This window comes from Garra rufa, chromosome 5, assembly GCF_049309525.1.
Source record: "Garra rufa chromosome 5, GarRuf1.0, whole genome shotgun sequence".
Taxonomy (NCBI): domain Eukaryota; kingdom Metazoa; phylum Chordata; class Actinopteri; order Cypriniformes; family Cyprinidae; genus Garra; species Garra rufa.
Genome location: NC_133365.1, coordinates 22,196,449 through 22,211,256, shown reverse-complemented (window position 1 = coordinate 22,211,256; position 14,808 = coordinate 22,196,449). Strand labels below are relative to the sequence as shown.

The following is a 14,808-nucleotide window of genomic DNA, read 5'->3' as shown; positions in this document are numbered from 1 at the left end:
CCAAGATGTTCATGTCTTTTATGTTTTTTGAGGAAAACATTTCAGGATTTTTCTCCATATAATGGACTTCTATGGTGCCCCCAGGTTTGAACTTCCAAAATGCAGTTTAAATGCAGCTTCAAAGGGCTCTAAATCCGAGCAAGAAGGGTCTTATCTAGCGAAACGATCAGTTATTTTCTAAAAACATTTGCATTTTATATACTTTTTAATCTCTACACCGAGTACACACAGAGCTAGACAAGACGAGCATTTGAGGTTAAAAAGTATATAAATTGTAATTTTTTTTTTAAATTTTTTTTTAGAAAATAACCAACCACTTTGCTAGATAAGACCCTTCTTTCCTCGGCTGTGATCGTTTAGAGTCCTCTGAAGCTGCATTTTGGAAGTTCAAAATCGGGGGCACCATAGAATTCAATTATATGGAGAGAAATCCTGAAATGTTTTCCTCAAAAAACATAATTTCTCTACGACTGAAGAAAGCAAGACACAAACATCTTGGATGGCAAGGGGGTGAGTACATTATCTGTAAACTTTTGTTCTGAAAGTGAACTACTCCTTTAAGTACACCCAATACTTGCTTTCAGAACTGCCTGAAAAATGAAAAATTCTGTCATTAATTACTCACCCTCATGTCGTTCCAAACCCGTAAGACTTCGGAACACAAAACACAAAATATATATTTTTGAGGAAATTCGAAAGCTTTCTTTTGCTTTGCTTTGAAAATAAAGTTATGCTTTATTTTCGCAGCAGATGATCACAACATTTTACTAAAAATGTAAGTTACAAAATTAAAGTTTTACTGCTGTTTCCGTCAAAATAAAAGCTTAAAAGTGCAGTATGATTTGCTGACAACTAACGGTTTAAATGAGTGATGTCACTGCATTTTGTTGCCTTGTACTTGTACATGTGTAATGACAATAAAGTTGAATCTAATCTAATCTAATCGTCTGCAGTCCAAATTCAAAATATCTCTTTAAGTGTAAAAATTGGCAAAGAACTATTGTAATTTCCCTACTGTAGGGTAAAGCTAAAATAGTATACATATTAATTTTCATATATTATGCAATGCAGTTGTTTTACAATATATGGCTATTACTGTCATTGTAGTTATTATTATTATTGTTATATTCTAATTTGTTTGGTTTCCTAAAACACCAGTGTGAATGTAAATTAGACTGATACAGTATATCACAAATAAAAAGAGGGTTGATTCCCTTTTAAAATTTTCTTAGTTAAGAACATGGGTTGGAGCTCTTAATTTGAAGTCTCAAAGTGCATTAGATTGTACATATTAAAAAGTGAAGTTATACTGACTTTTCACTTTTTTCCAATTCTTCATTTGTTGTATATATTTAAATATTGCAATAAATATTGTATCATGGACTTCATATTGCGATATTATCGTATTGTGAGATTTTTGATATTGCTTCATCAGTCAGAGGTTACTGAATCAACATCTGACTCACTAAACTGTAAGTTCCCATTGCTTCCACTGATGAAATGAAGTTTTGTAAACTTGTGGTTTGTTCAACTTAAATCTATATCATTACTGACTCATGGTCCCTCACTACAAAAACGGATTTCTGTAGGAAACACAAAGAACTGTATCCCACAATGCAGTGCACTTTCCAGTTGTTTTTAGATGAATAATCTGGATCAAAAATGTATGATATTTGTAAAAGTTCACCCAAAAATGAAAATTCTGTCATTAATTACTCGCCTTCATTTCGTTCCAAACCTGTAAGACCTTCGTTCATCTTTGAAACGCATATTACGATATTTTTGATCGTGGTAGTCTCATGAAAGTGTGTCGAAGCAGACATGGAAGAGAAAAAAATTGTTGAATATAGTTGTAGTTTTTGTTTTCTTTGTGCACAAAAAGTATTCTCTTACCTTTGTAACATTAAGGTTGAATCACTGATGTCACATGCACTATTTTAACAATGTCCTTACTACCTTTCTGGGCCTTGAACTAGTAGTTGCATTGCTGTCTATGCAGGGCCAGAAAGCTCTTGGATTATAAATATACGTTACGGGTTTCAAATGACATGAGGGGGCGTAATTAATGACAGAATTTTCATTTTTGGGTAAACTATCCCTTTAACTCTCTGTTTAAACCTGCAATGTTACAAGGTTTGTGACATCAGGGTAGCATATGATTGTTTGAAATAGATCAGCAGTAAGGGGAGATCTTAAATATGCTTTAATAACACTTTTTGTGTTTGTTTTTGGTGTGGTTTCACCCCAGTTGAAGAACGCTGGAAGGAAGTTGGGGCGACGATGTGATATGTGCTCTAATTATGAGAAACAGCTGCAGGTCATTCAGGGCCAAGAGGCCGAGACACGAGATCAGGTTTGTTTTCTATGGCACTAAAAAATCACTTGCAAGACCCATAATGAAATGATTCAAAATTACATTCTGTAGTAATTGCTATACAGTGAACTTCCTCTGGTGCCTTCAGGTTAAAAAGCTTCAGGCCATGTTGCGGCAGGCGAACGATCAGCTGGAGCGCACGATGAATGAGAGGCAGGAGTTAGAGGACTCTGTTAAACAGGCCAATGAGGAAACGACTGCCAAGGTAAAGCTCATCTCTCTAATGTATTTAGTGAAAAATAAAAACCTGTTGGCAGGTTAAACTTGGATAGGATCATGTGATAATTAGCACATCATATACAGTGGGGAAGTTACAGTAATGTTACATCTTTATAATTTTTCCTCACATCAACAAGGTAAGAGTTATGCTTCAACCCTTAAACTGGCATACTAACCAAAATGAAACCTCATAAGCCACAAAACCTTATTTTTTGTTGTAATAATCTAACATATTTTGCAATTTTTGCATACATATTTTATTTTATTTTGAATTCTGGATTTTCACAGACAGTGATGACACATTTTCACAGTTGTTAAAGGAGAAGTTCACTTCCTGGTAATTTACTCACCCCCATGTCATCCAAGATGTTCACATCTTTCTTTATTCAGTCAAAAAGAAATTAAGGTTTTTAAGGAAAACGTTTCAGGATTTTTCACCATATAGTGGACTTCAATGGATGCCAACGGATTGAAGATCCAAATTGCAGTTTCAATGCAGCTTCAAAGGGCTCTACACGATCTTAGCCGAGGAATAAGAGTCTTATCTAGCGAAACCATCGGCCATTTTCTTAAAAAAATTCAAATGTGTATAAACTTTTTAACCACAAATGCTGCTCTTGCACTAGCTCTTCAAAGCACATGTGTGTCTTTGTGCATTACGTTATCACGTTGGAAAGGTGAAGCGCAGTTAGTTCTTCGTCTTCGGTTCTTTGATATGTTTATGGTAGGAAATGTACAAAATATCTTCATGGGACATGATCTTTACTTTATATCCTAATGATTTTTGGCTTAAAAGAAAAATGGATCATTTTGACCCATGCTATGTTTTGTTGGCTATTGCTACAAATATCCCCATGCTACCTAAGACTGGTTTTGTGGTTCAGGGACACATATTAGAATGATTTCTGAAGGATCGTGTGACACTGAAGACTGGAATAATGATGCTGAAAATCCATGAAGCTGAAAACTTTTCTATTTTTATGTATATTTTAATTTGTAACAGGATTTCATGATATTACTGTTTTTACGTAAACATTAACCACAAACTTTTAAACAGTAGTGTATCTTACAAGGCGACATGACTCTTCTGCCTTCTGTTTATAAGTATTTGTTAACTAAAAATGATGTTTGGTGAGGCAGCTCACCAGAAATGAGAACATAGCCACAGTGTCTTCACAGTATTTTGCACAAATGTGAAGAATGTGCGGACTGCCCTGAATGTTACTCTTTTTCCAAGTCAAACGACTTCAGTAACTTTTATTTGTCTGGCTCACAGATCTCAGAGTTGACGCAGAAAGTTCAGGAGTCTGAATCTCTCATAAGCACTCTTCAACAGGCCTTCAGCCAGGCAAAGAGGAACACCCAGGAACAGATGGTATGTCCAAATACATACACTCCTACACAACAACATTCTATTGCTTTGCTTGATGACTTTCAGTGAGAGCATATGTTTTGTTTTTTTCCATTGATGAAGAACCCTTTGGTTTCGATCTAGTCCTATTTTGAATTTCTTCTTCATGCCTGTGTGATTTGTACTAATGTGTAAAAATGTCTTTTGGCATTCAGTATTCATGCTCTCTGCAATTTCTTGAGGCACATCTGTTTTGAATCTAAAGTTGCGCTATTAAGGTTATAAACTTGACGCTGTTGTGACATGATCCCCTAAATAAATCACCTTTGAAAGTTTTCTTTCGGTTAGTTATTACCTGAGGAATGCTCGGTGAATCGCTCAGGGTCACTGATATTTTCATTGGCGGATTTCTTTTGAAAATTCTCATTTATAATGGATCGTTTTCCACTTTACTTGGATATATGCTTTAGAAAACCATTTGTGGCTGTCAGTGGGTGTAGTAGACTAAGTGGTGACTGTGTGTGTTCAGGCTGTGCTGCTACAGTCCAGAGAGCAGGTGACTGAAGAGCTGAACAGACTGCAGAGAGATAATGAGAGTCTTCAGGGTAAACACAGACTTCACATGGCACTGCAGCAGCAAGAGGACTTTCACATGCCCACCACTGTACAGGTATTACAACTCACATGCGAGTTGCACCTATAAGTGCTAGGGATGTGCACGAGTACTCGATTAATCGATTACTTGAATCCATCAGCGACGATCGAGCATGAAAATGACGATCGATTGAATCAAAAAATTTGCGGGGCTTCAGTTGCCGTTGTTTTAAAGTAACGGGAGAAGCGCATCAACTACTTTATGATTGGCACGTAGTTCAAGCTCACATGCATTTTGTGTAGATAAATACAATTTGTATTATAACATTTTCATATTTATGTATCTAGTATTATGTGATTAATTTTATATACAATGTGTCATGTAGAAAAAGCGCTTCAGCTTCACCTCATGCTGATATTTCTTTTAAATGTTTACTGTATACTGTGACGCAAACGCCCTGCCCCTTGCTTAAACTCCACCCCCGATTAATCGAGTACTCGTTTCTCAAACCTGTGGATTAATCGAAATGAAATATGATCAGAAATGCCCATCCCTTATAAATGCACCTTCTGTTCAATTCCATTGTGCTTCATTTAGCTGTTTTAACACTTGAATGCACCCTGTTTGATTGGTTCCTCAAAAATTACAGAAGGGGTTGTTATTTCGCTGTGGTTGTTGGCACACTCTGAGAAAGGCATTGTTCGTAGATAATCAGTGTGCAGTTACTTTGTTGGAAAATGAAAATTATGCCTGGAGCTAATTGTTCAGTACATGCATAGAAGTTCATGAAAACATCAGGACAGATAGGAACTGATAGGAAAAAAAGGAAAATTGATTAAAGCATAGAAAATTATTAAAGGGAAATTAATAAAGTCTTAAGTTATGAAGAAATCAGGGAAGTTAATAAAATCTTAGAAATTGATAGGAAGAAGTAGGAAAATTGATGATAAATCTTGGAAAATGATGGGGGGGGGGGGGAAGAGAAATTAATATCATTTGTGTGTCATTTTGGATAAAAGCATCTGCTAAATGAATAAAAGCAAAGCCATTAAATGACAGGAAAAAACAGGAAAATTGATAATCTTAGAACATTATAAAAGGGAAATGAATACAGTGTTAAATTATGAAAAAAAAAAATCTTAGAAATTGATAGGAATAAATAAGAAAATTGATGATAAATTACAAAAATTATTAAATAGGTGAATTTATCTTTCACCTATTTAATCTTGAAAAATGGTGTGAAAAAGAGAAATTAATATAATCATAAATGATGGAAAAAACAGGATAATGGATAAAATATTAGAACATTATGAAGAAAAGTGAAATTATTAATAAAATCTTTGAAAATGATTTAATCATGGAAATTAATAAAATCTTAGAAAATTTGGAAAATAATAAAATCTTAAACTGACAGGAAGAAAAGGGAATTTGATAGAATCATAGAAAATTATGAAAGGGCAATGAATGAAGTATTAAATAATATAAAAAAAATCTGCAAAATTAATAAAACCTTAGAAATTTATGAAATAGGACAATTGATGATAAATTATGAAAATTATAAAAAGTGAATTTATTAAAATCTTAGAAAATAATTGGGGGAAAAGGTAAATAAGTATTTTTGTGTCATGTCTGATAAATGAATAAATGCCAAGTCAGAAATTATGGAAGAAAAACTGATAAAATCTTAGAACACTATTAAGAAAAGTGAAATTGATAACTTCTTAGAAAATTATGAAAGGGAAATTAATAAAATGTAAAATTTTGAAAATCTTGGAAATTAATAACATTTTTGAAGTTGTTAAGAAGAAATAGGAAAATTGATATTCTGAAAATTATGAAAAAAGTAATTTTATTAAAATCTTATATAATATATAAATGATGGGGGGGGGGGGCAGGACAATTTATAAAACCTTAAAATGCTTTAACAATTGGAAATGAATTAAATCTTCGAAAATAAGGAAATTAATCAAATATAAAAACTGTTAGGATAAAGGAAATTAATAGAATGTTAAATTAAAAAATGAACACATTTGGGAAATTAATGAAGTCTTAAAAAATTGGTAGGAAGTAATAGGAAATTTGATAAATTGTGAAAATTATGAAATAAGTGAATTTATTGAAGTCTTACAAATTAACTTCCCTTTTCCTCCCATTATTTTTTTTAAAAGCATCTGCTAAATGAATAAATGTAAAATAATAAATGATGAAAAAACAAGAAAACAAACTCTTAGAACATGTTGAAGAAATGTGAAAATAATAAAATGATTAAAAATCAGAGAAATCTTACAAGGTGAGTAAATTATTAAAATCTGACTTTTAAAATGTGAAATTAATACAATCTTAGAAATGTAAAAATCTGTTCTTTTGTTATTGAAATTTACTGTGCAAAATGGTGTAGCAACTTGTGCATTCATAAAAATCCAGCTAAGATGTTAAGATACCACAAATATTGGGTATTTTACTACTAAGCTCATCCAATCAGATTTTTAGTTTTAACTTTGTTTTTAATATCATTTTGCCATGTAGGAACTTCAGAAGCTGGTGTTGCAGTTCAGGGAGGACGTTGTTTCTGCGCGTACAGCAGCAGAGCATTTGGAGGAGAAGCTGAAGGCTGAAATTCTGTTCTTGAAGGAGCAGATTCAAGCAGAGCAGTGTCTGAAAGAGAACCTGGAGGACACTCTACAGCTGGAGATAGAGAGCTGTAAAGAAGAGATCGGTAAGTGGATTGTATCTACAAGTTGATTTGAATAGTCAAAGAAAGCTTACGGCTGGACGCAGAATGGTATATACTCTGCAACAGCAAAACATTCTGCTGTAACCTTTTAGAAATGCGGAAATCTTTTATTTTTATTAATTCAGTTTATTCATATATTTATTTACTGAGGTTAAGCGTCCAAACGCATGCAACTATAGACACGTCTGTAACAGTTTTAAGCAACTGATCCACTGATGCCTTTTTTTAGTTCAATATAGTTCTTTAATGCAAAACATGTTTTTGCACTGAAGTGAAGAAAAAAGTAATTTGTGATTCATTTTGTCAGTTCATTTGTAAAGCATTTCATTCACTAGATGATTAAAAATTCAAGGTTGTGTAATAATAATAATAAAAAAACCTTCTCAAGTTGAATTTCAAGCCAAAATAAATAGATTATGAAATACATAATCGCCATAATATGAAATTGTTGTTTACACCGCTGATTCTTACCTTGAATGATCAAAAGCTGCTCTCAGCAGCACTGGATGTTTGCACTGGCTTTGAAATGTGAACTTTAGCAGTTTGGAAAAATGTAGCCAAATTAAACTCATTGAAGAGCTTTTAAAACTCCTTCACTCAGAGGAATGCACACATTTATCTACTTATCTACCAATCATGGTTTGCATTTCAATACTGTCTTTTTCTCCTCCACTTCTCCCTGCATTGGTGACTTGTGTTCAGACATCCTGGAAGGTATGAATCCCTGCCCGACTGTGTGTTTGTCTAGGTCGTGTCTGTCTATAGTGGCACCACCGATGCCATCCTAACACACACCCTAAACCCATTTTGTGCACAGAACCTGCCCTGTCATGTCCACATCACTGCATACTACTTCATTTAGCTGTGTACTATACTAATACTAATGTCTTTACATGATGTTGGGTTCAGCTTGGAAAAATTAAACTTGGGATGTGGTCATGCTCCTGCAAATGTGCATGGCATTATAGAAATGTCACCCCATGTTGTTTGAATGATTTTAAGTGTTGTGGAAGCTACTTTGAAGCTGTTGTCAAGCTACTTAGGAGTGAAAAGCTACTTAGGGAGTTAAATTATGGCCATGTTAGTCTTTTGTAGGTAATTACACTGAAGGAGTGAAAGTTTAAAAAGGATTAAAACCATTTGGTGTTGATAAGATGGTAATGTGTATATCTGTTTTAAATGTAGTAGTCAACATTTGAAGTGGATCAAAAAAAGTTGATCAAATTGTGTTTTTTTTTTTTTTAAGCTGGACTATAGGGCTTTGTATGAAAGCCTGTTTCTGCCATTGAATTAAAAAAAGTTGTTAGTTTTTATCTAACTATTTTGACTTTTTCTCTCAGAATTGAGATATAAATGATGTATCTCACAATTTTGGGTTAACTTGTCCTGCCAATGTAAGTTTGTATCTTGCAATTCTGACTTTTTTTTTTTTTTCTTGCAATTGCAAGTTTATATCTTGGAATTCTGACTGTTTTCTCACAATTCTGACTTTTCACAGAATTGAGATGTAAACTTGCATTTCTGACTTTTCTCGCAAATGTGAGTTTGTATGTCGTAATTCTGATATTTTTCTCGCAATTGTGACTTTTTTTTCTTCTCAGAATTGTGAGAAACTTGCAACTGTGACTGTGAGTTTATACCTTGCAATTTTGACCTTTTCTTGCAAATTCAGGTTTGTCTCGTAATTTTGACTTTTTTCTCGCAAATACAAGAATTCTGACTTTTTTTTCTAAGAATTGTGAACTCGCAATTGTGACTTCTCTCTCGCAAATGCAAGTTTGTATCTTGCAATTGACTTTTTTTCAGAATTGTAAGAAACTCGCAATTGTGACTTTTTTCCTTGCAATTCTGACTTTTTTCTCGCTATTCTATTTTTTTTCTCAGAATTGTGAGGCATAAACTTGCAATTCTGACTTTTCTCACAAATACAAGAATTCTGACTTTTTTTTTCTCAGAATTATGATTGTGAACTCGCAATTGTGACTTTTTTCTTGCAATTGTGACTTTTTTTGCAGAATTGTGAGAAACTTCAATTGTGACTTTTTTCCTCAGAATTGTGAGGAAACTCACAATTGCAAGTTTATATCTTGCAATTCTGAAATTTTTTTCTCTATTGTGATATAAACTTGCAGTTCTGAGTTCTGTGAGAATTGTAAGACTGACTTTTCTCACAATTGCGAGTTCATATCCTGCGATTCTGACTTTCTTGCAAATGCAAGTTTGTCTCGTAATTTGGACTTTTTTTCTCGCAAATACGAGATAATGCTGACTTTTTTTGTCAGATTTGTGATAATTCGCAATTGTGACTTTTTCTCGCAAATGCGAGTTTGTATCTTGCAATTGTGACTTTTTTCAGAATTGTGAGAAACTCGCTATTCTGCCTTTTTTTTTTTTCTCAGAATTGTGAGGCATAAACTTTTCTTTAACACAATTCTAACTTTTGTCTCGCTATTAAAGGTCCCGTATTGTACACATTTCTGGAGGTTTATTTTAGTTGTTGATGTCCTTAAGAATATATATTTGCGGTATAAGTGCCAAAATCCATCTCAATATATTTTTACAGCTCCTTTTTTAGGAGCTCTGTCAAAAACAGGTCGATTTTGGCCCATCTAAGTAATATTCATGAGCCTCTCTTCTGATTGGCCTGTTGTTTTCTGAGTGACGCACAGCCAGGCCAATCACAGGTAACTACGGTCATGTATCTTTGTAGCCGAACCCAGAGCAATAGAGAGAGCCTAGCCTGCTTATACTCAACAAGATATTTCAGAATGATCAATAATGTTTTTTTCTTTTTCAAACACCCAATGCAGTAAGCTACATAACTGTTGCTTTAGTAAAGCCCCTTTCACAATGCGCGCTGATTCTGGAAAATTACGGGAACGAGCGCTGTGTGAACAAAAGCCAGAACCATAAAGGCAGTGTTGTAGTGATGATGCACGTTACCCTGCGACTCTTCACGATGAAAAAATACTTGCAAAGTGGAATGAAGCGGCGATCAGGCAGAGCCAGCTCCTCACTATCAGCACTGAAGCACAGTTTGTTCAGGTTAGTTTCAGTTTAGTGAAACGTACGCGTCGCATTACATCTCACATCCAAACGTCACATGTCTTTACGGGTTGTGTGTAAAGCACGCACAGATTCCGGAAAACAACTGTGAATGAACCAAATCAAACAACTCCGGAACAAATCATGGGACACATTATCCGTGTATTTACCGGAATCGCTGTGTGAAAGAGGCTGAAGTTGACGTGCCACTGGTCTCTTATATTCACGTTGTTCTGAAGCCTGTGCAATGATGTAGTTTCGACATCTATAGACTGAACAGGGTTTTCTCGACTTGTTTTCGTGTTGTTGTTGCTTAGCAATGTTATGGACACGATGTTGTCTGGGTTTGACAAAAGGAGGGTGGGACGTGATTGGTGCTCGGGGTGGTGACTGAAGGCGGTGACTGAGTAGATCGGACGTCACATCTTTGCGGAAGTCACAGCGGCTCGTGAAAATGATCAGCTACTTTAAGCAGGCTGTGTGCAGTTTACTGTGGATTGACTGTTTTGAAACTCATATGGTAGTTACATAGCCCCTAGACCTCAGTTATCATGAAAAAAGCCAGGAAATTTCGATTTTGACAATATGGGACCTTTAAGACTTTTTGCATTATTGTGAGAAAGTTCAATTGTGACTTTTTGTCCTCAGAATTGTGACTCTCAATTGCAAGTTTATTTTTTTGCAATTCTGATTTTTTTCCTCTATTGTGTGATATAAACTTGCAGTTGTGAGTTATAAAATTAGAATTGCAAGATAAAAACTTTGACAATTCTGACTTTTTCTCACAAATGTAAGTTTATATCGCGATTCTGAGTTTTTTTTTCTCTCAATTCTGACTTTTTTTTTCTCAGAATTGTTTAATATAAACTCGCAATTGTGTGTTATAGGGTCCAATTTTGAATGGGGGGGGGGGAGGCTGATATTTTCTGATAAGTTTGTATCTCACAATTCTGACTTAACTTGCAATTGTGCCACAATTGAGATTTTAAACTTGCAGTTCCGAAATAAAAAGTTAGAATTGTGAGTTTATATCTCATAATTATGATTTGTATAATGCAATTCTAGCCTCATTTCTGAGAATTGTGAGAAAAAAAGTTGCAATTACTCATTTTTTAATTTTTTTTATTCAGTGGTGGAAACGGGCTTCCATAGCTTTGTTACTTATTAAAGTAACTGAAAATGCGACACTGTTTTGAAACATCAGCTGTTCATGTTACTGAAGTCCTCAGCACTGCTCAGAGACATCCCTAATACTGCTTTGCTTGTAAGTTTTCTTTAGGTGACACTTTGCAATTACAGAAGTCCAAGCTTGAGGAGATGCAGTTATTAGCTTAAACATTCAGAAAACATGCCCTCTATTTACTTGTAATTTTCAAGTCATGTTGAATTCATTGTCAGGTCACAGTTCTTCAGTTTTCATTCTGGCACAGTCAGCAGCACTAACAGATCTTTGAGCGAATTATTCCTCTTGTTACTGAGGAGAACACTTTCCTTGTTCTCATACTCTTGTCATAGGAAAACTAGCCATGCATTGACTTTGTGTCTGACTAATGCAAAACACAGTAACAGCATGTGACCGTGCATTTTTTTTTTTTTGTCTTCCAACCTATAGCATCTTTTTCCAGCTTGAAAACGGAACTGGAAAGAGTGAAGAGTGAGAAGGAACAGGTAGGGCAGACGTTCAAAGCAGACTGCTGTTTTGTATTGCCTTTTGGCTTGAATGTTAGAAAACCAGTCAAAAAAAATAAGCCTCTTTTTTATATTTTCTGGAGAATTGTTTTTTAGAAATGCTTTTTTTCTAATATATTAAATAATATTAATAAATAGTATTGTTGCCTGGTATTTATGATTAATATTAGTATTTTTCTCATAATAGTAGTAGTAGTAGCACTAATCATTATCTTTAATGTGTTTGTTTTTGTTTTGTTGTCTCTACTTTTGTTGACCAATCTGATGGTTTTTACAACAGCTGGAGAGCAGCTTGGCGGAGAAGAAGCAGATGCTGGAGAGCGTCCAGGGCCTGAAGATCAGTCTGGAGGAACAGTTAAAAGATGCCCTCTGCAGCAAGGTCTGAACTCTCATGTGATCACTGCTCTCTGTCTTCACACTAGACTTCTCCATGCTGATCTTATGAGTTATGTTTCTCATAAAAACTCATTGCAAAGTTCATAGTCTACTTAGTGCTTCCTGTGCATGTGATGGATCATTTGATAAGATAAACAGTTCTCAGAAAGTCCGTACAAATGACGGTATTGGAATTGCATCAAACAAAAGACTGCATGTTTACATGTTTTTCAATTAATATAATCATGTATTATAAAGTAAACTGAAACCCTAGTTTTGAAAAAAAAAAAAAGTAAAGTGTGTGTTTGTGTTGTAGAGTGCTTTGGAGACTCAGGTGTTTGAGGAGAAAGACAAGTCACAGAGACTTCAGACAGAGCTGGATGTCAGTGAGCAGGTCCAGAGAGATTTCGTCAAACTGTCCCAGACCCTTCAGGTAAACACATTTCACTAGAAGAACATGAACAACTGCTTGAGGCACAACACAGCATGTCAAGACTGTTCAGGGAGATGATAGTAGCTTTTCTTTTCCTAGTGATTTATTCAGTCTCATGACTTGAGGCAAAATCACACTGCTTTATTTGATACACATCTGGGAATTTCCAAGTAAACGTTTCCTTGATAGTTGATGTGCCTTTTTGTCTTGCTAAATTAAAAAAAGGTATCCATCTCAAGTGAGTGTGTTTTTAATGACTAGGAGTGTTGATGTAAATTATTTCAAACGTGAATAAATTAATTGTTAACAGATGTCTCCCAGAAGATGGATTCATTGTGGAAAAAATTAGGGATGCACCGATCCGTATCGGCCGATCACTTGCGCGTTTTGTCAGTAAAGCCGGTTCTGTAATCAGCGGTAAATGCCATCAGGTGCGTGATTTCACGTTGAGCCGTATATACTACACACAGCCGTTGTTCACTGACGAGCTGCGCACTTTCACACTGATAATGAACATTGATTTGCGCAGCTCGTCGGTAAACAACGGCTGTGTGTAGTATATACGGCTCAACGTGAAATCACGCACCTGATGGCATTTACTGCTGATTACAGAACCGGCTTTACTGACAAAACGCGCAAGCATGATCGGCCGATTCGGATCAGTGCATCCCTAGAAAAAATTATTACTCATTTATTTACATTTGAACAAAAAGTGGCATGTCCAAAATTATTCATACCTAACCTATTACAGCAATAAGACACTTCCTATAATTGCTGACCAGCTTTTTGCATGTATCCACTGGTATTTTTGCCCATTCGTCTTTAGCGATGAGCTCCAACTCTTTCAGGTTGGAGGGTCTCCTTGCCATCACCCTGATCTTTAGCTCCCTGCACAGATTCTCAATTGGATTTAAGTCAGGACTCTGGCTGGGCCACTGCAAAACGTTAATGGTTTTTGTCTGCTAACCATTTCTTCACCACTTTTGCTGTGTGTTTTGGGTCGTTGTCGTGCTGAAATGTCCACTGGTGCCCAAGGCCAAGTTTCTCTGCCTGATGTTGTTGTTAAAATTTTTTTGTATTGCTCCTTTTTCATTGTGCCGTTTACTGTGATTAGTTTCTCTGGTCCACCGGCTGAAGAACACCCCCAAAACATTAGGTTCCCACCACCATGTTTGACAGCGGGGATGGTGTTCTTCGGGTTGAAGGCTTCTCCTTTTTTACGCCAAATGAAGGCTAAATCATTGTGGCCAAACAATTCAATTTCTGTTTCATCTGACCATTAAACAGAAGACCAGAAGTCTTCTTCTTTGTCCAGATGAGCATTCGCAAAGGCCAAACGGGCTTTTGTGTGCCTTATCTGGAGAAGTGGTGTCCTCCTTGGTCTGCGTTCTTGGAACCCAGCGGTGTGCAGTGTCCGTTGGACTGTCTGCCTTGAGATGTTGCCACCAGCAGAGCCCAGATTCATCAGGATGGCCTTGGATTCTTTTTTTACCTCTCTCACTTTCCTCCTGGCCAGCACAGGTGTCAATTTTGGCGTCCTACCACGTCCTCTGAGATTTTTCACAGTGGGGAACGTCTTGTATTTTTTAATAATACTTTGCACTGTAGCCACTGGAACTTCAAAACATTTAGATATGGTCTTATAGCCCTTTCCTGACTTGTGAGCAGCCACAATACACAGCCGCAGGTCCTCAGTGAGCTGTTGAGTTGATCAAAACAGCTGTTCCCAATGAATCAGGGTAATTGGGATGCTTTAAAACAGCTTGGACTATTTGGAATGGTACTTTGGATTTTCCCACAGACTGTGACAGTTTGCAAAGGGTATGAATAATTTTGGACATGCCCCTTTTTGTTCAAATGTAAATAAAAGCTGAGAAATATTTTTTTTCCACAATGATGCCTCTTGTACATCGCCTTATTATCTTTTGGGAGAAGCCTGTGTCATTTCCAGTCAATAAAAACTTTCTGGTTGAATAAAAGTAACTTTAAGTCA

At 35.6% G+C, this 14,808-nt stretch overlaps 1 protein-coding gene across 1 annotated transcript in view; it reads left to right on the top strand.

Moving 5' to 3' along the window:
• LOC141334484 (rab GTPase-binding effector protein 1-like) overlaps positions 1 to 14,808 on the top strand; it is a 37,579-nt gene that overhangs the window by 19,704 nt on the left and 3,067 nt on the right. The window contains exons 10-17 of the mRNA XM_073839576.1: positions 2,249 to 2,353; positions 2,463 to 2,579; positions 3,870 to 3,968; positions 4,474 to 4,614; positions 7,066 to 7,255; positions 11,931 to 11,986; positions 12,288 to 12,386; positions 12,699 to 12,815. Coding sequence (XP_073695677.1) covers positions 2,249 to 2,353; positions 2,463 to 2,579; positions 3,870 to 3,968; positions 4,474 to 4,614; positions 7,066 to 7,255; positions 11,931 to 11,986; positions 12,288 to 12,386; positions 12,699 to 12,815 — 924 coding nt within the window. The remainder of the gene's footprint in view (positions 1 to 2,248; positions 2,354 to 2,462; positions 2,580 to 3,869; positions 3,969 to 4,473; positions 4,615 to 7,065; positions 7,256 to 11,930; positions 11,987 to 12,287; positions 12,387 to 12,698; positions 12,816 to 14,808) is intronic.